The sequence below is a fragment of the Oryzias melastigma genome, linkage group LG7 (assembly GCF_002922805.2).
Source record: "Oryzias melastigma strain HK-1 linkage group LG7, ASM292280v2, whole genome shotgun sequence".
Lineage (NCBI taxonomy): Eukaryota > Metazoa > Chordata > Actinopteri > Beloniformes > Adrianichthyidae > Oryzias > Oryzias melastigma.
In genome coordinates, this window is record NC_050518.1 from 15,664,668 (window position 1) to 15,688,733 (window position 24,066).

Below are 24,066 nucleotides of genomic sequence, written 5' to 3' on the forward strand. Positions count from 1 at the left end.
GTGGGGGGTAAATTGGGCACCAACGTTTTCCCAAATACGATTGAGTCATTTCCAAGATTGGGAATTGTGTTCACAAACGTGGCAGAGCAAACATCGTGTCGCTAACAAACACATACGGCGAGATAAAAACGGTCATCTTTAGAAATGCCAGAGAAAGTGGGGTTATCCTGCAGGCTGGAGGGGGAATGCTGCGTTCACTGCCCCCGATAAGGCTCGGCGTTATTTTAAAGGTGTTGTTTCGATGTGTAGCAGAACCTCAATGGAATCCTACACAACACGAACCGAGGATACACTCAGCCCCCGTTATGTTTGTTGAGGGTTTTTGCTTTAATAAGTTACTCTAAACCAAGCTGAGCTAGCCGGCTAACGCGATTTTAGAAGCACTTACCTTGATAAATGTTTGAGGATTTGTTTTTTAATAATCCCCGCCATTTCTGCTGGTGTTTCTGACGAACGACGTCAGAAGATTTGTTTCTTTTTTTTTTCTAGCTTCCTAAACCCAAACTAGCTCGCGTGTACCTCTACATTGTACATGCCACTAGTCGTGTGCATCTTGTTAGCAGCTGTTATGCCGCTAAGAACCGGACAGCAGCTAACCCCCATGTCGCGAGCGCGCACACGCACGAAGGCCCGGCTCCTGGAGAGAAAATAGAATCTGAGCTCAAATGCGACTCAATGCTGCCCCCTGCTGGATTAGTGATGTACGTGTTAAAAATGTTAAAATACTTTTTTTTTTTAATTCAAGTAAAGTTTTATCTGTTTTTATTTAAAATACTTCAGAATAAGGAAAACAATTTTGACAAAAAATATTGTTAACTTTTTTATAATTGTAATGGTAATAATAGTTATCTTTATTTAATAGAACCGTTTCGTCATATAATATTGATATTTAAATTTCAATGATTAACCACATGGTCTATTACAAATAAATAAAAGCTGGAATTGCAAATTAATAAAATTTTATTTTACATTGATTTGAAATAAAAACTTTAAACCTCTCAACAAATATGAAGACCTCATCCCATAAACACACATATATCTAACAAAAAGTGATAAAAAAAAAGACAAAGATAGAAGACAATAAATACATGAATACAATTTTGAAAAGAAAAAAAAAGTCAGATCTTAACAGACCTACTGTTTTTTATTTGTTTTGTTTTTTTTTTTATCTCAGAACCCTCAATTTTGAGGAAATTGAGCTACTTTTATATGTTGATTTCCACATGTATTTACATTTATTTTTCTATTGAAATATCAATTTGGTTCTTCATTTTAAAAACCTTAAACTTAAAAATCATTACTCCACTCCATCTCTTGTTGTAAACATCTACCTCCATAAGAAAGGAGGCGGTCAGTTTGTCCATTTGCTAAACTTTGATTTAGACTATTTTTTTATTCTTTTATTGTTGATGGATTGATGATTGTTCAGTTTATTGTAATAGTTTCCTGCAAATACTAATAAAATAAAATATGAATACTTTGTTTCCCCTTGAATATATTGTTAGATAAACCAGTATGTTTGAAGGTATCTTTTTTTTTCTTCTTTACCTTTGATCAGGTAATCTTTGATAATAGAGCAGTCCCAAATTATGTGTGTCTGGTCTCCTATGTTTCCATATTTTGTCAAACATAGCAACAATGATGGTTGTTTTGGGAACTTGGAGGTGTCCATAGGAGGAGGGAAATATCTAACATTTGTTTCTCTTCAACTAAGCAACAACTTTGCCCCAAAAACATGAATTTTTTTAAATCATCAAATGCATTATAGATTGATAGAATTATATTTTTGTGAAGACATTCCTATAAGGCAAGAATTTCTACTGGGTATGTTTAAGACAAAAATTATTTTTATTGCAAAATGAAACAGGAGTTGCTCCTGGAAAAGAATTGTGATTATTTTTAGCTACACATTTTAGTTTTGTTTTCCCATTTTCTAGTCATTCAAACAAAGCTTTGTTAAATCAATAAAGATATTTTTGCTTTTTAAACATTTGTTATTCACATAAAATAAAACCAACCAAAATAAAATAAACCAAATATATATTTTAATAAACAATATTAATAAAACAAGCATTTGTAGAAGTTTGTCGACAGGGACAACTACAGTAATAACATACAATATTTAGCATGCATTATGTAATAAAAGGCATAATTCAGACAGAAATAAATGTATACATTAGATTATTAAAGATTGTTTCTGTCTGTTGACTGATGCAGTTACAAATAATGTAATTCTGCAGCCTCTGCTTTGTAGCTCTTAAATTATCATTGTAGGAGAAGTGCAAAAGTCCTAATTGTGGATATTTCACTAGAACTAACAATAAGGTCTTATGGGTACAAGATGTTTTTTTGACATTTTAATTTATTAGTTTTTGTTTAAAAATGGAGGCTCAAGTAGGACAACATGGGATTTTTTCCACCAAATGTGGATGTAAGACTTTGGCCTTTTCATATGTAGAGTGTTTCATGGGAATACCAATAAAGTTAGTATCTTTCAAATATGTTGGTTTCCCCTATTCAAGTTTATGAATACTTTTCTGTACTCAGGTCACGTGCTGTGGATCCATTTTTTTTAAACAAACCTTTCTAATCTCCTTTCAAGTATCGATTTTATAGATTTTTACTCGAAACTTAAATCCAAATTGACTTAAAACAATTAAATACAATTTAAAACGAATATTAAGAATTAAATAAAAATTAAGATGGGATATGTAGAAAATAAAAACAATACATATAAAAGCTTGTGCTTTTCTTATCGCAGATAAGTAAAACCCGCTCGGTCTGGTGAACTCAGGTCGCGCATGCTCAGTTGGACTCTGCGCGGGTTTCAATCATGTGACATGCGCACTCGGCCCCGTTTTTTAGTTTTGTTATGACAAGTCGAGGCCTCGGACTAAATTAGGAGCGGAACCCCAGTGTCTGCTCGGGCGATTCCGTTATGGAGAGCATGGACCTGGACCTGGACCAGGAGCTCATGCAGAAGTTCAGCTGCATGGGGACCACGGACAAAGATATTTTGATATCGGAGTTTCAGAGGCTTCTCGGCTTTCAGCTAAACCCCGCCGGCTGCGCCTTCTTTCTGGACATGACCAACTGGTGAGCTCGGAGTCTCGTCTGGCCTTCTGTGCGGTTACAATGAGAAAACATTCAAGACACTAGCGAGTGTTTTTATATTTAAAAGAGGCTGGACTTTAATGAAATAACTAACCAGAAAAAACACAAACTAATATAGCAAATGTTTATGTTTGTTGTGACGCAAACTTGGTGGTTGTAGAAATTAGCCGTGTTAGCTAACAGCGATGTAGTATCGCAACTAGCTGAGTCAGTGAGACTGACTTTTGATTGTTGGACATTGTAGTGATAAGTGTCAGTTTTTTTTCATATAACTTTATTTTTTTCTGACTCGAGTATAGGTTTATACACTCGTCGTTTTCTTATTTGTATTCACTAGTAGCAACGTTAGCTTGTGTCCGCTGTACCTGTAGCCACAGCTTCTGTTACGTAATAATCAACAACAACGCTTCAGTCAGTCAGGTCTAACGCCGCTTAAAGCCATTTCTGTGGTAGTGCAGTCTAGTAATGTTTATATTATGGCAGCTCTTGGTGAAGGTAATATATGTTTTATAATTTAAAAACAAAAATTTAACGTAGAAACCTGCTTTTATTTTTCTTTCGCCATTTCTTGGAAACAGACTTCCGGCGAATCAATGAATAAAACAAAAAATGAAAGAACGCTAATGGCTGAAAGGAAAAATGAATATGATGAAGTATTTTTCGGGAGATTTGAGTTTCGTTTTTTTTTTTTTTTTTTTTTTAATCCGAAAAGACAATGGAGGTTAATTTCACATTAGGGCTTTGGGGATGTCACGTGACGCTCCTCCGTAACCACCTTTCTAAAAATAAAGGGTGTAAGCTGGTGGATGACCTCCGTGTCAAGAAGCTCGGTTTAGAATTTAAAGTTAGTTCTCGTGCAGGGTTTGTTTAAGATTATGTTGGAAGTATGTTGCCTTAAGCAAAGTTTCTTGTGGATGTTTGGGATTTAAGATAAAAATCAAAATAAGTTTGTTTTTCATTTTTGCCTTAAGGTTTTGATCGATTATTTGCATTAAATACTTTTTTTGTGTATATAGCACTTTTGATAAAAAGCAAATCCAAGTGTAAATTAATCTTTTTAGGTTAAGTGCACCCTCATCATTTCTTATTTTACAGTTGTTGTTGTTTTTTATTTATTTATTTTTTTCTGACTCATTTGTGGGCCAGTGCTTGGTGGCTGGACAAGCAGATCACAAGACATCTATTTGACTGTTCTAGTAAAGGGACTGAACCAAAAAAACATCAATTGTCTCTTAAAAATATAGGAAATCCTTTGGACTCATTACTAAAGATGTCAAAGATTCAGATACGTATTGGAATATTGACGTGCCCTGGGAGTAACGGCAGTATTGGTTGAAAACTACAGATACAAACAAGATTATATATTGGTTAAAAGGTGTTAAATTGATTGAAAAGTACAATATATAATTGGTTTCTGTCAATTTCTGTTTCTGTCTTGCTCTCTACTTTGTGGCTTTTTATGTTCATGTGATGCAAACTAAAATACTTCTAATTACAAGCTCGCTTTTTACTGTTTTGTCACACAGCAAAGGATGTGTTCACTAAACATGACAATCTTTTTTTTTTTTTTTTATCAAAACACTTCAAGCAATACATAAATAAATGAAATAGCTTTTTTTTTTAGAACAAAACAGTCAAAAATACCCAAAATGCTTAATATTTGAAGCTGTTATGTCAAGGACATTTAGTCTTTGTTGCTTAAAATAAAAACAGTTAGTTAAAAAAGTTTTTATTTGTTTAAAGGCATTTTCATGTATAATTTTAAATAACAATTGAATAATACATATCTAGATTGTATCAGTTTATGTAAAGGAATTGGATTGTATCGCATCACCACAAACTTTTGTTAAATCTTTAATGTATTGATTTGTGGACCGTTAATTGATTGAGATGCGTATCAAACCATGCGAGAGGAAAACATTCACAGGGTGGTATGGACTATGAACGACCTTATTTTTGTTGTTTTATTGTTGGAATTAAAATCTGCTCTGATCACTTGGATGCCTGCTCGTTTCCAGGAATTTACAGGCTGCTATTGGAGCTTACTACGACTTTGAAAGTCCCAATATCAGTGCGCCGGGCATGTCCTTTGTGAAGGATGTAACCATCGGCGAGGGGGAATCTGTTCCACCTGACACAACCTTTACGAAGACCTGGAGGATACAGAACACAGGTGGGTCGCCTGGAGTCGGCGTGTCACGTCAAAGAAGGCGGGCATCTGATTTGAAGTTTGAATTGTCTCGTAGGTGCAGAGTCGTGGCCTCCGGGTGTCTGTCTGAAGTACGTGGGAGGAGACCAGTTCGGACACGTGAACATGGTGATGGTGCGCTCTCTGGATCCCCAGGAAATGACGGATGTCAGTGTACAGATGCACAGCCCAGTTTCCCCTGGCATGTACCAGGGTCAGTGGAGAATGTGCACAGCAACAGGACTCTACTATGGAGGTGAGGGGTTAACTTCAACCACAACAATGGACAGCAACAAATAAAAGTAGTTAGTAATGACCCATATCTGTGTACCGGACTGGTTAGAGAATATTTGAAGGCAAAAATAAAACATAATCCATATTTTATAAGAGGGGGTGTTTGATGTCTACTACCAAGTTCTTATTTTACATTTTTATTTCATTTATTACATTTTCATCCTGCGAGTTTAAGTTGTGTGTGTAATTGGCTTTAGAGATTATTGAGTATGTCGGTGGAGTTGCATTTGATTCATTTTAGGGTATAATTCAGAGCTTGAGTGAGAAAAAAATATATATCTTCAATAAGGATTCATGATAATATGGACATAAAATTGCATTAAAAGCCATTTGTCAGTATCAGAAAATAACAACATTTCTGACACAAGTTTGTTTCATAAAGTTTTGCTTTGATCGTGTTGCTACAATTGCTGAAAATGTCAAACGTCATCATGTCGGCTATGTTGTGCAACCTACCTTGAGCGCAGACAGAGAACTGCTTGCCTCCTGTAGAAGCGAACGCTGAACCCAGAATTAGTGACTTAAATATTGGTTTGAAGTAAATCTTTGTCAGAAAATGACAGGCGTTTCACAATAGTCACTAAGATCCAAAACCACACTGGAGTCAACTGTATTGTTAGACCACAAAAAGTTTTTTTTTTTTTTTTTTTGTCCAAAAATGTTCTAGTAGTGAACTTTAAATTTTGATCTGATTAAAAATAGGGGAAATCTGATTATTTAAAAAAAATCACTTTTTCCCTAAGTTTGATAGAAACTCAAAGTTCAAGAGACCAGCCACTATTTTACAGAATGCTTTAAATATTAATTTGCATATTTTTTGCAGCTATGTAAGTTCCTTCAATTACTGTTTTGTTGCAGATTTTTGTGTAAGATAGAACTTGCATTGCGTTTCTGAGTTGGGCTGGGTTGATAAAAATCGATGAATCAATCTAAGCTTAATAGATCAGTAATCAATCCATAAAAGTAGAGATCGATCTAACCTATAAAGCTAAAGTCTGCTAGCTTCATGCTAATGTATGATAGGATTTCCCATAGAATGGCTAAAGCTATCGCTCAGTCGACCTATATGAGCCGAAAACATCTTAATTTACTCACAACCATGAATTTTTCAAACTCTTTGAAGGAAAAAATGTTTTAAAGTAACCATTTGGGATCTAAACACATTTTTTTTGCTCATACTTTCTTCTTCTGGAATAAGATGTAATTCTATTGTGCGATCGCCACCTAGTGGCCAAACTGAAACGCCCTCCAAGGAGAGAGATAATATTTGGTGGAGCTTCTCTGTTTGAGAATCCATGTAAAACTGTATGCTATTAACAATCTCATTATAATTTCACTAACACATTTTATAATTGGTGAACTATATAGATTAATATGATTATCTTCAAAACATATTTACATTATTAATGTATTTCAAAGCAAACGTGTCTTAATATGTAAACTGTGTAAACTAAAATTTGAGTTGAATCAAATTGAATTGAGTGGATTGAAAGAATCGGGGAAAAAAAATCTAATTTTAATCGATCCAGGCTCTAGTGAATGAAATTTATTCTGGAAATTCTTGGCGATATCCAGCCCCATCTCTAAGGCTGCTGGTTGCTTCCCTCCACAGACGTCATCTGGGTGATCCTGAGCGTGGAGGTTGGAGGACTCCTTGGCGTTACGCAGCAGCTGTCCTCCTTCCAAGCGGAGTTCAACACCCAGCCTCACCGCAGCCTGGAGGGTGACTACAACCCCTTCGCCTCGCCACAGAAAAGCAAGTGCCCCAGCAGCAGCAACAACAATCACCTGAACAGTGACAGCAGCCATAGAGGCGCAGAGGAGCGCTGGCAGGAGGGCCCACACCAGCTGCAGCAGGACCAGAACGGACTTTCAAACAACTCTGTGGATTTAGTAGCAAATAGTCTACAAAGCAATCTGTCTATAGTCTCTTGTAACCAGGTAAGAGTTCAAGTTTGTTTGTTTTTTTCATTAATGGCCTTGTCTTTTAAAAACTCCCTCTCCTTTGTTTCACAGATCCAGGAGCCCTCTCCTTTTGGGCACTCTTAAACCAAGGGACTTCTCACACTAAAGCAGCACTAAATCGTACCTCTGGAACCTGTCACAACTATAATAATAATAAAAAAAAACAACCAAGTGGCTTTATGATGGAAATAGTTGAGATCAAAAACACTTTCTTTCTGCTACATTTTGAGATGCCAGGAGGCGACGTGCAGCTGAACGAACATCCCACACCCACTGTATGCACGTATGAATGCTAAGTTAAAACAAAACGAGTGCAAAGAGTGACCTGTTAATATTATTGTTTTTTTCTTTCTTTTTATTTGTTCTTAGCTGACAGAGTGTGCATGGAACCGTGGTAGCAGGGGTGTGAGTTTAAGAGCTGTGTGTAGATGTGCGTGCATTGTGACACCTGGAAAAAGAGACTTTGGATTTAAAGCCATTTATGTTTTTGCCAACGGATTCTTCAATTTCTGCTCAGAATCTTTGTTCAGCATTTTTTTTTTCCTTTTTAATCACTGGAAACCTTATAAGGGGTATTCTTTGAAACCTAAACCCCTGTGTTTTTGTTTTTTTTTGTTTTGTTTTTAAATCAATCAACACTTTCCAGGATCTCGAGGATTTTTTTTGTTCGTTTCCACAGGATATTCATGTCTTTTCACACTACTTTTACTTTAAAAAAAAAAAAAAACTTTTTTCACCTGAATTTCAATACTGACGAGATGTTAGAATCATTTGCATGAATTGGTCATTATAGCAGTAAAAGTGTCAACAGTCATGTCACACAGTTCTAGCGTACGTTTCAATTTTCTGTGTTTAGATGATTTCCCTGCTCTGTCAGTCACATTATTTGATGAAACTTTTGCCGATATTCACACGGTGAACGTCGGTCTGTAAGGTATTGAACCAGCTGCCTTTGTGAAGAGAATCCAAGACAAGTATTTCATATTTGTCTGATTTGAAATCAAGATAAAACAACACTGAAGTCGAGATATACACATCTGTAAAGAGATTACTTCATGGAAACAGAAATGCGTCTTTCTGCACTGAATTTTTCTTTCCTTGTTATGAATTCAACATTTAATGAATGTATCTGAGAAATCTCATTGATCTATTCATACACCCAAAGAATCCAAATTAAAACCTTTTAACTGACCTGGTACCTGGAAGTTTAAATGAGTGATCTGCGTTCTGCTCCTTCTGACGCTTTTTGCAAACAACTTTTAAAGATTCAGTGATGCTGCAGCCTGAAAGGATCATGATTCTGTTCACAGCAACACCTCCAGTAATGGTTCTTATTAAAATGGTCTGATCTGAGCAGGAAATGTACGCACCCTTCATAACGAGAGCTGTCTCAGCATTTGCAACTGCTTGATTTGGGTATTTTTCAGTCCTGAGCATATATTTTTATTTTATTTTTTTTAAATAAAGCTGTAAATTCTCAGGGTGCTAAGCCATGACGGGATGATGACGACAGCTGATCACACAAGAGTCCACGGGCTCTATATCTGTGCATGTTACCCTCTGTCATCCCAGGTACCGACTGTCTGTCTGTCGAGTGTTTGTTGTTTAAAACCCAGAGTTTCCAGTGGCAATGTGGAATGAATCAGTTAGCATTGACTCTTACAGCAGCAGCACATGTATGCAAGTGAGGTGGTGTGAACATTGAATGCTACTCTGTATTTTTAATGAATGTTTGTATGATTAAATTATCACTGAAAGTGGAAAAATATGAACGTTGTGTGGTGGTGTGCAGCTTATTTACATATTTTTTAAGACTTGACAGAAGGGTTTTGGCTGTGTGTTGCTAATGTTAGCAAAACGGATGAAAACTGAATAAAAATGTGCTGGAATTATGACACGGCATGTCGCACCAATGGTTTAATAATCACTTTCTTACAGCTAGAGTGGATGTAGGGGTTTAGCAATAAATATATTATTAATTCAAATATGGCTGCAAACACTCAACCTTGTTATTTTGTCTGTTTTCTTGTGATAAAGACATCTACTTTTCATTTTGTTCATGATAACATCTGTCTCATTATCACGTGATAATGAGACCAAGAGATGACATTTTTCATCAGCACGAGAACAGCACAGATGTAGCCTGGTTTGGAATGATTTGGACGTTGTTTATGACCGACAACATCTACACAATCTCTGCCTTAGTTAGACCACAATTAAAGTAATCTATTATAAATTCATCAGTTCTTCAAACTTTTAATATTTTCTCCGAGAAGGTGCTTTGTTTTGCTGTGGATTGTAGAAAAATGAAAAAAGTATATTCTTTGTAATCATGAAAGGACAAAATTTGTTATTTTGTAAAACATCTACTACCTAACCTGATTGTAGCAGTTGTAACCATGAGAAAACAGGAAATAAAAATATAGACATGTAGGCTTTTCTTGGATCCTACAAACATGCCAATCAGAAAGATTTATTTTTTGGGAAAATGTGGACTTTATTTTCCCAGTTTCCCACTCTTCCATTTTTGGAGCCCATCCATCTCTTGCAACAGGCAGAGATAAAAATGGCAACCTTTCACTGTATAGAAGAACTGGACCGAGTGAGAGTGATGTCACTCAAAGACTATGGCTTACTTTCAGCTAATTCAGTCAATTCATCTGCTATTTCCTAGCAACATAAAGGATGCCATGTTGGAGCCAAATTAAATCTACATTTCTATGGCAACTACTACCACCAATCAGGAGTGAGCTTGTTGGAAGTCCTACATACTGCATTCTATTAAGGCAAATTATAAGTGGTAAATAATTCAAATTTTGAAGCTTTTGGTTTTGATAAAATATTCTTAAATGTAAGCTTAAAACATAAATGATTGAGGGCTAATTGCACAATATTTATGCAAATATATTTTCTAATAAAAGCATATTTAGGACATGTCTGAACTGATTTTTTTTCCATTAAATGATGGGTAAAACTGACTTATAATTCAGTTTTTCAAGTTGTCACTTTTATCAATCTATAGTTGCTCTTGGGCCCCAAATAAATTAATGTTTATAAAAACCATATTTTAATAATCACAAGAAGAATAACAAAAACAAACCACAGACACCAGTTTTTAGTGTTTTTCCCAACAAACTTGTTTCCCTTTCAAACCACTTTTGCAATATCGACACAGCAAACTCCCTGCCACCATCACCATCTGTGATCGTTTTCATCTTTATGCATATTTGAATGAATTTATTATTACATCAAGATGAACAGGCACTACACCAGTTAGGAGATAGAAGTACATCACTATGAACAAACATCTTCTAGGACCTCTAATATAGGGTTTTTCACAGCGTTGGCTGCTGTCTCCTGTGTGCATAAGGAAGAGTTGAACATAAAAAAAGAAGAAAAGAAAAATAAAAGCATTTACATGTACACCTTTTTACTTCCTCAATATGGATTAGATTTCATGTTCAACTCAACACAGTTGTACAGTTACAATACAATATAATCTTTAAATTACATCATCATATACAAATCTGACAGCGTGGGATAACGTCACGCTTGTATGATACACCGACGACTCCATTGCAATAAAATTCCTACGATATGGTGCTATTACTTAATATGTTGTTCATTGCTGCAGTTGAATGAAACACATTTACATGTATAACACTACATTTTGTCCTAATAGTCAATCGCTTGCACTTTTTTTTGCCATTTTTTTTTGCCTTTTTTTAAATTATTTTACATTTACACAACTCATACACACTGAATGATTAGGATGTTATACCCCAAAATATTAACCTGGTTATGTCGCTTGTGTTGTACTGAATATCTTAACACTTTTTGTGTGTGTGTGAATCAAAGATGTGGGACAGTTTGGAGACAGGAGTCCTTTTTGCTATGCTGGACAGCTTTTATTCTAAGACACGACTTGTGAGCTGGTGATGTGTTTCTCGTCACGTGTGAGAGCCTGTCGGATCCTTCATCCAGACAGAGAGCTAAACACATCTTCTGGATTGTTTCCCAATCCAATCCGAAAAACAGAGCCTTCCTCCAGATTTAAGAGCAACTCGATGGTTAGCATTTAATGAATTTGAGTATGTGTCAGTAAGTAGCGTTTGTGGCGTTTGGGTGGACTGGGAAGCAACAAACACACAAGCTATTTCACATGGGGAATGTGAAATAAGCGCATGGAAAGAAAAAAAAACATCATTGATGGGTCTTTCTTTGGCTCAGCTGGGACCGCATAACTAGTGCCTGTAGCTTCTCAATGTCACTAGTACATTCATGTCCTGTTGGGAGAGGTGCAATCTTCAGGCACCAGGCCGTTTCACAGTAACGCATCGACATGCCTCCATTGGCCCTTTGCTCTAGAAGAAGAGTCCCAGGCACAGTTTTTTTTTTTTTGCATGTCAAACCTCACCAAACAACACAAATGGTAAGCTTAGGAAGAAATGTGCCACTCACATTTCTTGGTGGTCAACTGATCTCATACTTGATTCACTTGTAAATCCTTTCCATAGTGTTGCATGAGGATGATATGGTCAAAGGATTTACAATGCCGAGAAAAAGCAAAAGGATGTTCGATCAGTTCCTTTTGGCGTTTTAGAAATCAGAAGCATGTCCAGAAAGATGCTTTTTTTTTTTTTTTTTTTTTTGCTGAAATGTTGCACCAAATTGTTGCCTAAACTTTGGCTGCAGGATTCAGGGGTGGGTAGCAGAGGGGTGGTAGCATAGCCCATGCTGCTATGCAAAACCAGAAACGATTCAACACACAGCACTGCACACGCCGGAAGAGAGAGTCGACCAAATCACACTCACGGAAAAAACAAAAAACAAAAAAAGAAAATCCAAAACCGAGAGGAAACGAAAGGATACAGTCTGTGGTAACTCTTAACACTACACGGCATTCCTGATGTAAGAATGACACACACAGCATTAAAAATGCTACACAAAATGGCATCACATCGTATATACACAACGCAGGTTAGAGATGGGTAGAACTGGTTACATTTTCTGCCCTTCAGCACAACAGAACACACTGCAGCAACACTGCAAGCTTTAGCCAGCTGCAGCCTTCTGTCAGTGCAGCCACAGAGAAGCAAAGTGTTCCTGCTCTGTCCTGATGTGGGTTAGTGTGTATATACTGGTAGAGCTGCGGTTTTTAACGTGTAAGTCCACCCACCCCCACGGACCGACTAAAATATTGGTATACTGATATATTGTCTTTTTTTGTCTTTTTTTTTTAGATTACTAAGATTTATTTAGGCAAGACTGCTTGGCGCGTTTGTTGGGCAGGGGATGTGTTGCTCGTAAGTCTCTGGCTATGTGCGGTGAGGTTGGACGGGACAGTTCAAGCTGCCTCCAGTGGCGTGTCCTTGTCGAGTTGCATGACTAGATTGGCTCAACATAATTGGCTGGGTACAGTCCCTCCTGGCCATTGTCCAAACGACCTCTACACCAGCCCTGCTCGTCTTCATCCTCGGTCTTGGTCAGCTCGTCACCTGGGAAGAAAACCACTTTCTTTAGTCTTTACATCTGTGTCGGTTGATGAAATGTACATTCAAGTTCTCTTGGGTTTATGGAGCCAACTCAGCTTTGGCTAATGCACATGTAAGTCTCCAGCACCAATGGGCCGACGCTTGATCTCACTAGGGCTGGGTATCGATTATAATTTCCAGAAATGATTCGATTCACAAGAGCCTGGATCGATTCGATTCTGATTTTTTAAAATTCTTTCGATCCTTCAATTTAGAGTTTACACATTTGTACACATTTATTTAAAAATACATTAATAATCTACTATTCAAGCATTTGCTTCTGGTCCGGCCCTTCTATCAAATTTTAGAACCCTTTGTGAACCAGAGCCTTCATGCTCAAAGATACGAGTACTACGCCACTATGTATCCCAAATCAGCAACAAGTTTTACTTACACAACTGTTGAAAAGTAAGTTTAATGGACTCTAAGCACGGAGCTGTGTGACGTATTTCCGGTTTACAGTAAGACCGCTTGTTTACCTCCAGTTATGGCTATCTGTCTTTATGGACTTAGCAAATCTTCAAGTACTATTCATGGTATTGGTTTATTTTCGTCATTTCTTACAGTGCAGGTTTATATCAGGTCATTATATGGTCACACAATGAGATCTAATTAGGCAAAGTTTGCATTCCTGGAACACTCACAAAACGCCACCATGTACTGTATGATCATATGACTTCTTGAGATAAAACGTTGTAATGTTTGAGCACTTAAAACCTTTTCAACAGAACTTTTTATGTGTACATGAGCTTTGAAGTGACTTTCGGACAACTGATTCTACTCTCAGCTGCGTTTCAGGAAAGGTGTTACGTCTCCGACTGCTTCTACCTGACACTGAAAATTACATTGATAAACATTTATCAACACTCTGCTATGGAGTAATTGAAATCCAACTGACCAGTCATAAAGATAAAGCCAGCGATAAATACATGTTTTTCATGCTAGTTAGCATTAGCCCAGAATAAAGTGACAAAGGTATTCACTCAATTTTCTAAACACGTAAAGCCAGTGCTGAGCTTTTGTTCTTGGCTGCACAAACCTGGAGGAAGAGTTAAGGTTATGATTATGGTTTTGGTTCAGGATAATATACCAAATGGTTCCTGATTGCAGCTGCGCTCTGCGCTCTAGCTGCGTGACGGCCAACATTAAAAATATGCGACCAATAGCAACATATAGCTTTGGATACACTTAAAATATGTTAAAAAAAATGGAGCAATCTGCATTTGGCCTGAACCTCCAAAAAACATCCTGTAAACTCCAAATGCTCTGCAATTTCCATGTAAACAATAGTCCAATGCCCTAACCAGAAATGACTGAGCTGTCTTATACTGAATACAGAAGTAGGTCGCGCATATAGACCATTTTAAGAGGTGCTAAAGTTGGTGTAAACTCACAGCTCTTAAGAGTCTTGGAAGAATAATTTCAGCCACTAATTTTGACCTCTTTTGCCTCATTTTTGGACTGTTTACTGTTTGAGTCCACTAGTTTATGGTGTCTGTTATGTACTTCCAACATAGTAAATATTCACTAAATTACAGCTTAAAAACAGAGAAGAAGACAGAAATGTATGGAGAGAAAATAGTCTCATCCGATTTGTGTGTGAGCATAGCTCTTGATTTGTAACTTGTGTCTCCCTATTTGTGTGTAACTTTGGATTTGTGTGTGCATAGTTCTTGATTTGTAACTCATACAATACAATATATAACTGTGTGCTCTTGCAATTGTGTATTTACATGTACAAAAATCGAAAAATACGGTTTACACATTCACAACTTTAAATAACAGAAGCTTAAAACTAGCAACAGAGATAAATCTTTAAAAAGTACGCACAAATTGCCTGATACACACACACAAAATTGTATTTATGCACAAATCAGATGTGAGACTATTTTCATGTCTTCTAGATTTGTGTGTAAGTGATGCGTTTAAATGCTGCTAGAATGCTAGTTCATCAGAGTTTTTTATTAGCTGCTTTTGTAAATATTATCTGGTGAAAACTTGATATTTTCCCACTATATTTAAACAGTTGTGCCCACAAATTAATATAAAAATGTGTTTTTAAAAACAGTTATACACAAACATGCAGACACACAAAATACACACAAATCGGATGAGTCTATTTTCTCTCCGTAGAATCTTTTTGACGCCTGCAATACATGCTTCAAGCTCAGCATCTTCTCCCCAAAAACCCCATCAGCCGAGTTCTCTGCTGCACGTTTACCTGCTTTGAAGGTCAGCTCGTCCTGTTCCTGGCCGTCGTAATCGTAAAGAGCGCGCACGCGGACGCCTTTGCCTGCACTGGAGTCGTCTTCAAAGGAGTTTCCGTTCCCGCCGTTCTCGTTGCCGGAGTATCCGGCAGGCTGCTCGTCGTCAGACCACTCAGTGGAATAAGCTTGGTTCTTGTCATAGCTGCTCACACTTAAAAATGATAAAAAATAATGTTCAACCAACAGCAAAAAGTTACAATCAAGTCATTCTTTAACCTTTTGATGCCTAAAGGTATTCCTGGCACTGAAAAAAAAATCACGTATGTGTTTGCTTTCATGTAACTGATAAATGAAGGTCATTTTGGAGCTGAAGTGGTTTGATGCATCAAACATTTTTGAAAGCACATTGAAGGGGTGTGTGCATCTTGTTTGTGTCACACAACCATAAAAAATGAGCACTAAATGTATAGTCATTGAAAGCACTTGGATTGTGGATAAACGATAATAATAATAATATTTTTTTTGATTATTTTATCATGTTTACAAAAAAAAAACACAAATATTTCTGTAAACAACAGATTTCCTGAAGTTACCTGCTACGGTCACCAGGTGGAGCCACGTGGTCAGTGCTGGGAGTGGGTGGAGCTCCATCTGGTTTTTTCTTCTTTGGAGGAGCTGCAGCCTGGTCTGGGTTGTACTCCTGGTGGCGGGAGAAGGAGCAAAAGCGTGAGCGCTCAAACACATGAAGTAGGGAACGGGGAAGCTGCAGCACAGAGGGAAGCAAGCGTTCGCTGCTGTACCTCAAATGCAGGCCAGTTCATGAACATCCCTGGACCGTGGTTGTTGCTGAACCACTTCAGGTCCTCTTGTGTGTTCGCAGCCAGGATCGTCCGCTCCAGTTCTCTGTATATTGTAGCATAGCTGGAAGCACAAACATGGAAAAGGGAAATCTCAGTGCCAATGAGGATCTGAGCGTCAGCAGTAGCTCACAAGACTGATAATTATAGAAATTAACCACAAATATTTTGCTGCAAATTATTCTATTTCTGGTTTTACCCAAATAATGGTGTCATAGTTTCCTTAAAAAAAGGACTCATTAGAATGAAATAAAAATAAGTAGGTGCAGTGACAGATTTATCAGTTAATCAGCATCCCTGGATGAATTCCGGTGGATGCCTGCAAGGAGAATAATCAGCTTCAAATGAACTCTGCTGATTATTACAATTGGTAGAACACAACTAAATGATTGTAAATCTGTTTATTATCCACCATCGACCAAAATGAACAACTACTATCCATGAATTCATCACCTAAATCACAAGGAAGTACTTGTTCGGATGATATCAGTGTGGACAGGATGAAATTCTCCATCCATGCATCTGTTTTCTGAACTCTCTGAATCTCTTTCAGGGTCGTGGGGTTGCTGGAGCCTAACCCTACTGTTGGACAAATGCGAGGTACACTCATTGGACAGATTCATCAATTTAGAGACTCAAATTAACCTATGGAGCATGTTTTTGGACCTTAGGAGGAAATCAAACCCACACATCCCAGCTGGGATTTGAACCAGCGACTTCTCACTGTGAGGTGAGAGTGCTAACCACTGCTCCACAGTCCAAAATCTGCTCTTTAAATGTTGTAATGGTTTTCAGTGCCATTCCAGGGCATCCTTAATTGGCTGGACAGCATTTAAAGTAAATGCTGGATTTTAGACGCCCTCTGGACATCCATTTTAATTGTACTTTTCCTTGACGTAAATCCATCTACAGCATTATATTTTACCCACGTGTGAGTATATAAAATGTTGTTCTTTTTTTTAAGAAAATCCAAACATCTTCATTCTAAAATCAAGACATCCACCATTTACCAGTCTCAATCAAAAACCAATAAAAGTCAGAAAAAAGTTGCAAAATTTGAAGAAAACGCTGCTCTTTTTGTGGGCAAGTCCAGCTGTGACTGACTTTCTCTTTTTCTTCACTCTCTCTGCATGTGAGGCCGTCTTGATCTCGCCTGCTGCGGCAGGGTGGGGGCGCCGCCTCGCCTCGCCACAGGATGACGAGGCTGGATGTGCAGATGAGCTCATCCTCCCTTTTATTATCCTCTAAACGCCCGTTCAACCCACAGAGCGTTCCTCCCCAGCGCCTGTCCGTGTCGTTCATATCAGGGCCCACTGGTGATATTAGCGATGAACCCGGTTGCCAAGCAACAAGTGGAAATTAGGGCATAAAATGTTGTTGTTTTCATGGACGGGACTAACCTTTGGTTTTCAGTGAGGTTAAGATGGCGTTTGATATCCAGCAAGGCCTCCTTGAGAAAGGTCAGCCTCTTGACTTCATGCTGCTGGCACTGGTCAAACACCTGGTCCATGGACTCCATGTACTGCGGAGTGCATTTGTTCAGCTCATCCAGAGACTTCTCATACTTCTCCTTAGCCTGGAGGAGACGAGACAAAAGAACTTCATGAATAAGAATTATTCCTTGACATCTGCTTTGTAATTTATTACACTCCAATCATCTTTTGATCTACTCTAAAACAGTGGTGGTCAATGGATTTCAGTTGTCCTCCGTCGAAACCATCCTTGTTCATTTGAACTATTTTATCTTTCTAACACCATCCTGTTATACGTGAATCAAACCGCTGTGCTAAACTGGAGAGGGATGTGTGCAGGAAGCTGATGAGGATAATAAACACCAGTTTTTCATGGTCATGAAGCCGGTTTTTGTCTGGGAAATGATGCTGTCTGAAATCCTGCCGGTTTGGAGCAACCATGGTGCGTTCAGACAGAACTGCTGGAAGGCTGAAAGTGGCGGATAAATCCTTTTCCTGCTAGCGTTGCGGTTGGTCTGCCTTTTTTGACAATGTTCAATTTTTCCAGAAAAGTCTTTATGCAATAAATCCACAGCTAAATCAACGTCTCCGCCTTCTTCTATCGTTAACTGCAAAACAGCGAGTTATCAAAAATAAAAAAGAAAAACTAAACCAAGTGCAGCTACTGCATACAGCCTGAAGTACAGAAGAAGTTCGCTTTTGGTAGTGCAAACTTTGACCAGCCAATCCGAAGTGATTATTTCATCTTCCGTCCTCATGAAGCTACAGAGACTCTAACTCAAATTCTCATTGGTTGAATCAACGTAAATGTGTTTAATCCATATGATGCTATGGCTTAATCAGCAGACTGAGGACGGAAGCACTGACTGTATGAGTGTAAGGCAGACTTTCATGAACCTAGCAACAAGTGAGGGCTAAAATCTGATTGGTCAGAAACTTGCATGTGAAAAAACAGCGACAGAAGCGCAGAGAGAAGCTGACAAAACAATTAAAATTAAAATTAAAATATATTTTGGACAGATGCATATATATATAAAACATTTCTCTGTGATTTGGAGACTTCTTTTCAGATCATTTTAGGCCTTCACTGAAGGTTTTGCAGGCCCCAAAGGGTTCCCAGTACTTATAATTATGCCGTTTTTAGCTAAAATCAAATTTTCTAAGACATAGTTTCTACAGAGTGGCAGGAGCCCGTTAGAAATTCGCCCCTTAGTTGTCAGCAACCCCGCCCCACTTCCCCTCCCTGCTCCTGAGAGCTTGGAACAGGATTTTCTATGTATTTTCTACGCTTTTCAAACTGCATTTTTTTCATCTGCTCCTAATTCACAACAAATACTCAGAAATGTAGTTTTTTTTAATTTTCTTTATACATGTCCTCCATCACCAGAAAAATGTTAAAAACACGATTTTCATCAGTGTGGGTCTTTAATAACCCATGAAGCTAAACAAACCCCCCTACCTTTTGCATGTCCTGTTTGCATTTGTCCACCTTCTCGTGGAGTTTCTTCTGCTGGTCTGGCGTGACGGAGGCCTCGGTCTTGCCGTTGGCCTCTCGGGCTGCAGCCAGCCTCTCCTCCTTGCAGGCCATGTGGTATGTTTTCTTTGCTGCTTCCATCTGTTCATCCAAACACAAGGAATGGTCAGCATCATAAAACATGCAGGTAGTGAAGTCCTCTACACATGTTGATAGACTAAAAAAGAAATAAAAAATTGAGGTTTCTAAAGGGCACTGATTTGGTTATGCTTTTATTTATTTTGTCATCTCTGGATTAGGCTCAGAGAATGCTGTGCAGCTCAACGGTTCACATAGGGGTTTTTCCTTGGCTCCTGTGTACTGTAAGCAGTTCTTAGCCGAAGACCAGCAAAGCGTTGTTGTTGCTTTGGCTCCAGATTTGGTGGCTGCGGGCCAGTTGTTTGGCTGCAGAAGCACAAAGGGCCGCTTTGAGGTCGGAGCGGCTGTGGCCCCACTCTGGAGCTGACATCTTCAGTCAAAATGAAGGAGCAGTCCGAGATTTGCATATTCATCACAAGTCCTTTGTTACTCCATGGACGAAGTTTGTTACTGAAATTTAACGTTATTCCAGTGGTCACTACAGGGAAAAAGTAGTTTGATTTAGGTTTAGATGCCTAATGTCCATCATTAGGCTCAACACTGAACATGAAAAGTCTGAATTCAAACTGTAAAATCAGAGCTGAGAGCAAAGAGAACCAGAGACAAAGAAAAAACAAAAAAAACGCTGACGATGCAAAAGAGCAGGTGTTTTTTTTAAATTTAGTAACAATTCTAGGTTATTCGTTTCTTTTTATTTAAGTTTCAAATTTACATTTGTTTTGGTCAAATCTTCAACATTTCTTTTAAGTTTATATAACTTTTTTAAATTTTCTGTTTCATTTTTCAGCCTTTTCAATATTTACAATGTTTATTTATGAGTTAATATTTTTTTTAATTCATGTGGAGTTTTCTTCATTAAACTTTCATCATCATTGAATTTTCTTGCTTCATTCATTTTCATCCTGAACTCAAACCGTTTTACTCGTTAGAATAGCTGCCAAAGATGCCATCCTTACCAAGCCAGTAAAACAGTCTGAGTTAAGGATTAAAACAAGAAAACTCAATGAAGATAAAAGTTTAATGGAGAAAACTCCACATGAAGCAAAACAACTGCATGGCTCCGCCGTTCACTCCTTTATTCAGAATTCCCAAGCGGGATATTGTAACAACAACAAAATATGAATTGCACTTTTAAATTATAACATCGCTGGCAATAAACTATAAATGTGTCTCTTAAATGCCATTTACAATCTATTTTTCACATTTACAATCTGGTTTGTCATTCACTTTCACTTTCATTCATTTAGCCTGATAAGTTCATCTAACTTCCATGCTCCGACTTCAGCCATCGTGACCCCGAAAGGGATACAGCGGGTTAAGAAAATGAATATGAGGGACGGACTTTAGTCCATAAAGTCTCTCTGCGTCCTCCTCACCTCCTTGAGCTTTTTGGCCCATGGTTTCTGGGCCTTCTTAAAGCCTTCCTCTGCTTCTTTGGCCTCTTTGAAGCCTCCGATCATTTGCTTGTGATACGCCTCCTTCTGCCAGTTCTTGACTTTCTCCACGTCTTCGTTCAGCAGGTTGTTCTTCACGTCTTGGTGCAGTTCGCTGACTTTTTCTGCCTCGGTCATCACAGCTAGCCAGGCTCTCTCCACGGAGCCGTACTGCGGACCTGAGAGCCACACGAATCATTTGTTTGGATCGAAACGTGGAGCGTCTTTGTGGAGCAACCAGAAAAGCTGACCTTTCTCAATGAGTTGTCTCCATCTTTTGGACCAAGCGGTGAGCTGATCTCCGTAGGCTTTTTCTATCTTGGCACGTTCCTGCAGGCAGCCCATGAGGTCATTGCAGAGCCGATGGCCGTCGTCAAATCTCTTGACAGCACGTTTGTAGTTCCCCACCTGAACTCAGAGAAAAAACTAAAGTTAATCTTTTTTGTTTCTCAAATAAATAAAAAAACACACATTATAACTCTGTAATGATGTGTTTCTCATGAGAAAAACATCAGTTAAAGGGCTATCTGCTTTTGCAAACAGCAATAACTATAGTTTTCTGGGAAAGCTTTGGAGCCTTTGTGGACATGTTTGCTTAGACAGGAAGGATTGCACTAGAACAAATATCCTTTTAAAAACAAGCTAAAATATCTAGAATATGAGATGTTTTTACTTGTTATAAGTGAATAGATTTAATGGAACTTGTCAGTGGTGGAGCTAGAACATTTTATATGAGGGGAGTGGCAAATGAGATCAGAGGAGTGTAAGGTCGTTATGAAGAAAGGATCAAAAACACAAAAAATGCTTTTGATTTGGATTCTTCTTTCAGCATTTTCTGTTAAAGCCATGATTCTTAATCTTTGTCAGTAATAAAACAAATATTAACACGGAAAAATGTCTAGAGGGAGTGGCAACTTCCCCCCAAAGGCTCCGCCCCTTTGGCTAGAAGAGTTCGTCCAGGTACAAATACTTTAACTCTTCTAAGAGAAAGTTTTATCTTGAAATAAGTTAAAAACACTCATATTTAGGCATAATGGTCTAGTAATTGGGAATTGTATGTCTTTAAAAATTGTTTTTTGTAAAAAAAAAATGTATTATATCTTTAAAGTTGGTTATTTTGTTTACATACATGTGTAATTTTACTTTTTCCACTATTTTAGGGGCTACAGAAATCCAACTATCCTTAATATTAGACCAATTAAAATAAGACTACAAAATCACATTTTAAGATGAAGTTGTCAGAATTTTATATAACACAAGTAACTAAATAAAAATTTTATTTTATAGATATTACTTAAAATAAGACGTTTTTAAGATCAAATTATATTAATCTTAAAACAAGTGGTCACATCTAACTGGAAAATAAGTTGGTTTTGTCTTTTATCAAGTGTAAAAAATAAATTTACTCTAGAAACTAAACAAAAATACTTTATTTGTCACATAGATAGCAGTTTTTCCTCTAATTCATCTCAATGTTGTTTTATTGGCTTGAGGCCAGGTCAGTCAGATTCTCCTCATCCATGTCTTTGTCCTCACTTTGTGCGCTAGTGTGGAGTTAAACTGAACCAGGAGGGGCCGTCTCCAGACCGTTCCTACAAAGGTGGGGGTGTATTCTTGTTGCTAAGCAATAAGAGTTTCTTTCACTGATACTGGGGGTCAAGCCCGGGTCTTAGAAGAAGCCCACACCAGGATTTACAATGGCTGTGAATTCTGTCTGGTACTTTGTCCACCAAAACTAGATGGAAAGAAGTGTGATTCTTCACTTCACAGAACACATCTCTGCTGCTCAAGAGTCCAATAATGAGGTCCTGCACACCACTGTATCCAATCCTGATGTACACAGACATGCAAGATGTAAATAGACATCTTCATTTCTCTAGATTTTTGGTCTAAGCATCCTCCTAATATGTTTTCAGTAGTGTAAACAATATTCACCTGCCATTATATAAAACATTTGAGAAGAGTAGCCATTGCATGATAGTTATAGTCAATTTCAGGAGCTAAGGAAATCAAACTGGCCCTCTGAAAGGAAGCTTTGCTGTTTGAGAAAAATATTGGGAAAGAAATTCTGATCCAAACTCATCAGATCAATGCTGATAAACGAGTTTCTGACTTAAAAACTGCATAAAGGGAATATATCATAAAGACTGAAGTAAGTAGTCCTTTAGTAGTAGTCGGATTTTGATTGTTGGTTTTGTGTTTAAGCCTTGTTATAGAGTGGTAGCCTGCCGGTGTGAACCCCGCCTTTACCCACAAGTAGCAAGGACAGACTCCAGCAACCCCTTGACCCCAAAAGAGAAATAGCGGGATAACTAAAATTAAAGGTGTTCATTTACTTCTTGTGTGCTTGTGTACAGTTTGGATGCAGCTGCTTAGCCATGGAAAAGCATTCAGTAAAGCTCTATGCCAGGGGTGAGATACTACGACCCGGGGGCCACATGTGGCCTGTTAAACCACTCAATCTGGCCCGTCAAACTGGAATAAATTTCATTGATAATCAATATTAATGCTTTATATTTCCCTGTATCTCCCCTTAAATGGTGCACCACAAATAAACAGACTTGTGTTTAACTGCAGACAGTTGATTTGCATTCATGTTGTTATCATTCCAACACAACAAACACAGTGGGGTTTTTTTCGAAGTGTTGTTTCTCTCTCAACTCTTCAAGGATCTGATTCGGCCCATCTATCAAGTTTTAGAACCCCTTGTGGCCCACAAGTCAAAAAGTTTGCCCTCGCCTGCTCTATGCTCCACTTTAAGCAAATCTGAAGGTCACATGAAGTTTGGATGTCTGCAGAAAGTTGATGTGATCTGGGCTCCTCGGGATCTACTGACCTCACTTTGTTAGTTTATGGGGTCTATCGTCTTTTTTATGTCTTCCATTATGATTTGACTTGTTGCTTAAGTGTCATCCTGTCCACCTCGCTGGAGTTGACTGAATGAATGAAATGGTTTATTTCAAGCAATCAGGAATAATACATGAAAAAACACATCACATTGAATTACATCTAGATCGCTTGAAAGGGAGTGGGAGGAAACGAACTTATATAATCCCACCCCAGCTCGACCATACCATTTTCTCTACATGAATTCTCAATGTCCGGTTCAGGAATTAATATCAAATATTTATACTCTACAATAACAGATTCAAGTTATAAAGGATCATTAATATCATTGATGTAATCAAATTTCAAACATCTATAGACAAATCTATAGACAAAACAAAGATTTTGTGGTTAATTACCCAAAGTTGGCTAAAAGCCAGATTGTTAAATGTAATAAACAATGCAATCATATTTTAATTATAGTACTGTGATTATCATTGTTATGTAAAGAAGAATATATATATATATATATATATATATATATATATATATATATATATATAT

The 24,066-nt window shown here is 37.7% G+C and overlaps 3 protein-coding genes across 5 annotated transcripts in view; 1 reads left to right on the forward strand and 2 right to left on the reverse strand.

Moving 5' to 3' along the window:
• The window catches only part of uhrf1bp1 (UHRF1 binding protein 1), a 21,049-nt gene extending 19,855 nt beyond the window's left edge, over nt 1-1,194 (reverse strand). Inside the window, exon 1 of the mRNA XM_024292845.2 lies at nt 389-1,194. Within this exon, the coding sequence (XP_024148613.1) occupies nt 389-432 (44 nt within the window). The 5' untranslated portion in view covers nt 433-1,194. The remainder of the gene's footprint in view (nt 1-388) is intronic.
• A 1,614-nt stretch (nt 1,195-2,808) lies between these two features.
• Nucleotides 2,809-9,329, forward strand: LOC112158742 (protein ILRUN). Its single transcript, XM_024292239.2, has 5 exons — nt 2,809-3,096; nt 5,133-5,287; nt 5,361-5,558; nt 7,209-7,537; nt 7,613-9,329. The coding sequence occupies exons 1-5, from the start codon at nt 2,939-2,941 to the stop codon at nt 7,643-7,645; spliced, it is 873 nt and encodes a 290-aa protein (XP_024148007.1). The 5' UTR covers nt 2,809-2,938; the 3' UTR covers nt 7,646-9,329.
• Nucleotides 9,330-10,611: 1,282 nt separating this feature from the next.
• The window catches only part of LOC112158741 (protein kinase C and casein kinase substrate in neurons protein 1), a 41,400-nt gene continuing 27,945 nt past the window's right edge, over nt 10,612-24,066 (reverse strand). For all 3 annotated transcript variants that reach the window (XM_024292236.2, XM_024292237.2, XM_024292238.2), the window contains 8 exons: nt 20,928-21,084; nt 20,620-20,855; nt 19,091-19,246; nt 17,560-17,735; nt 16,103-16,223; nt 15,896-16,002; nt 15,317-15,513; nt 10,612-13,059 (listed from right to left, as the gene is read on the reverse strand). In XM_024292236.2, the coding sequence (XP_024148004.1) occupies nt 12,950-13,059; nt 15,317-15,513; nt 15,896-16,002; nt 16,103-16,223; nt 17,560-17,735; nt 19,091-19,246; nt 20,620-20,855; nt 20,928-21,084 (1,260 nt within the window). In that variant the 3' untranslated portion in view covers nt 10,612-12,949. The remainder of the gene's footprint in view (nt 13,060-15,316; nt 15,514-15,895; nt 16,003-16,102; nt 16,224-17,559; nt 17,736-19,090; nt 19,247-20,619; nt 20,856-20,927; nt 21,085-24,066) is intronic.

Excerpts from the sequence above, each read along its gene's own strand:
- LOC112158742 (XM_024292239.2), top strand. The coding sequence starts at position 2,939 with ATGGAGAGCATGGACCTGGACCTGGACCAGGAGCTCATGCAGAAGTTC. Across the intron at positions 3,097-5,132 it reads TTTCTGGACATGACCAACTG|GAATTTACAGGCTGCTATTG; the intron begins GTGAGCTCGGAG and ends GCTCGTTTCCAG. Across the intron at positions 5,288-5,360 it reads CTGGAGGATACAGAACACAG|GTGCAGAGTCGTGGCCTCCG; the intron begins GTGGGTCGCCTG and ends ATTGTCTCGTAG.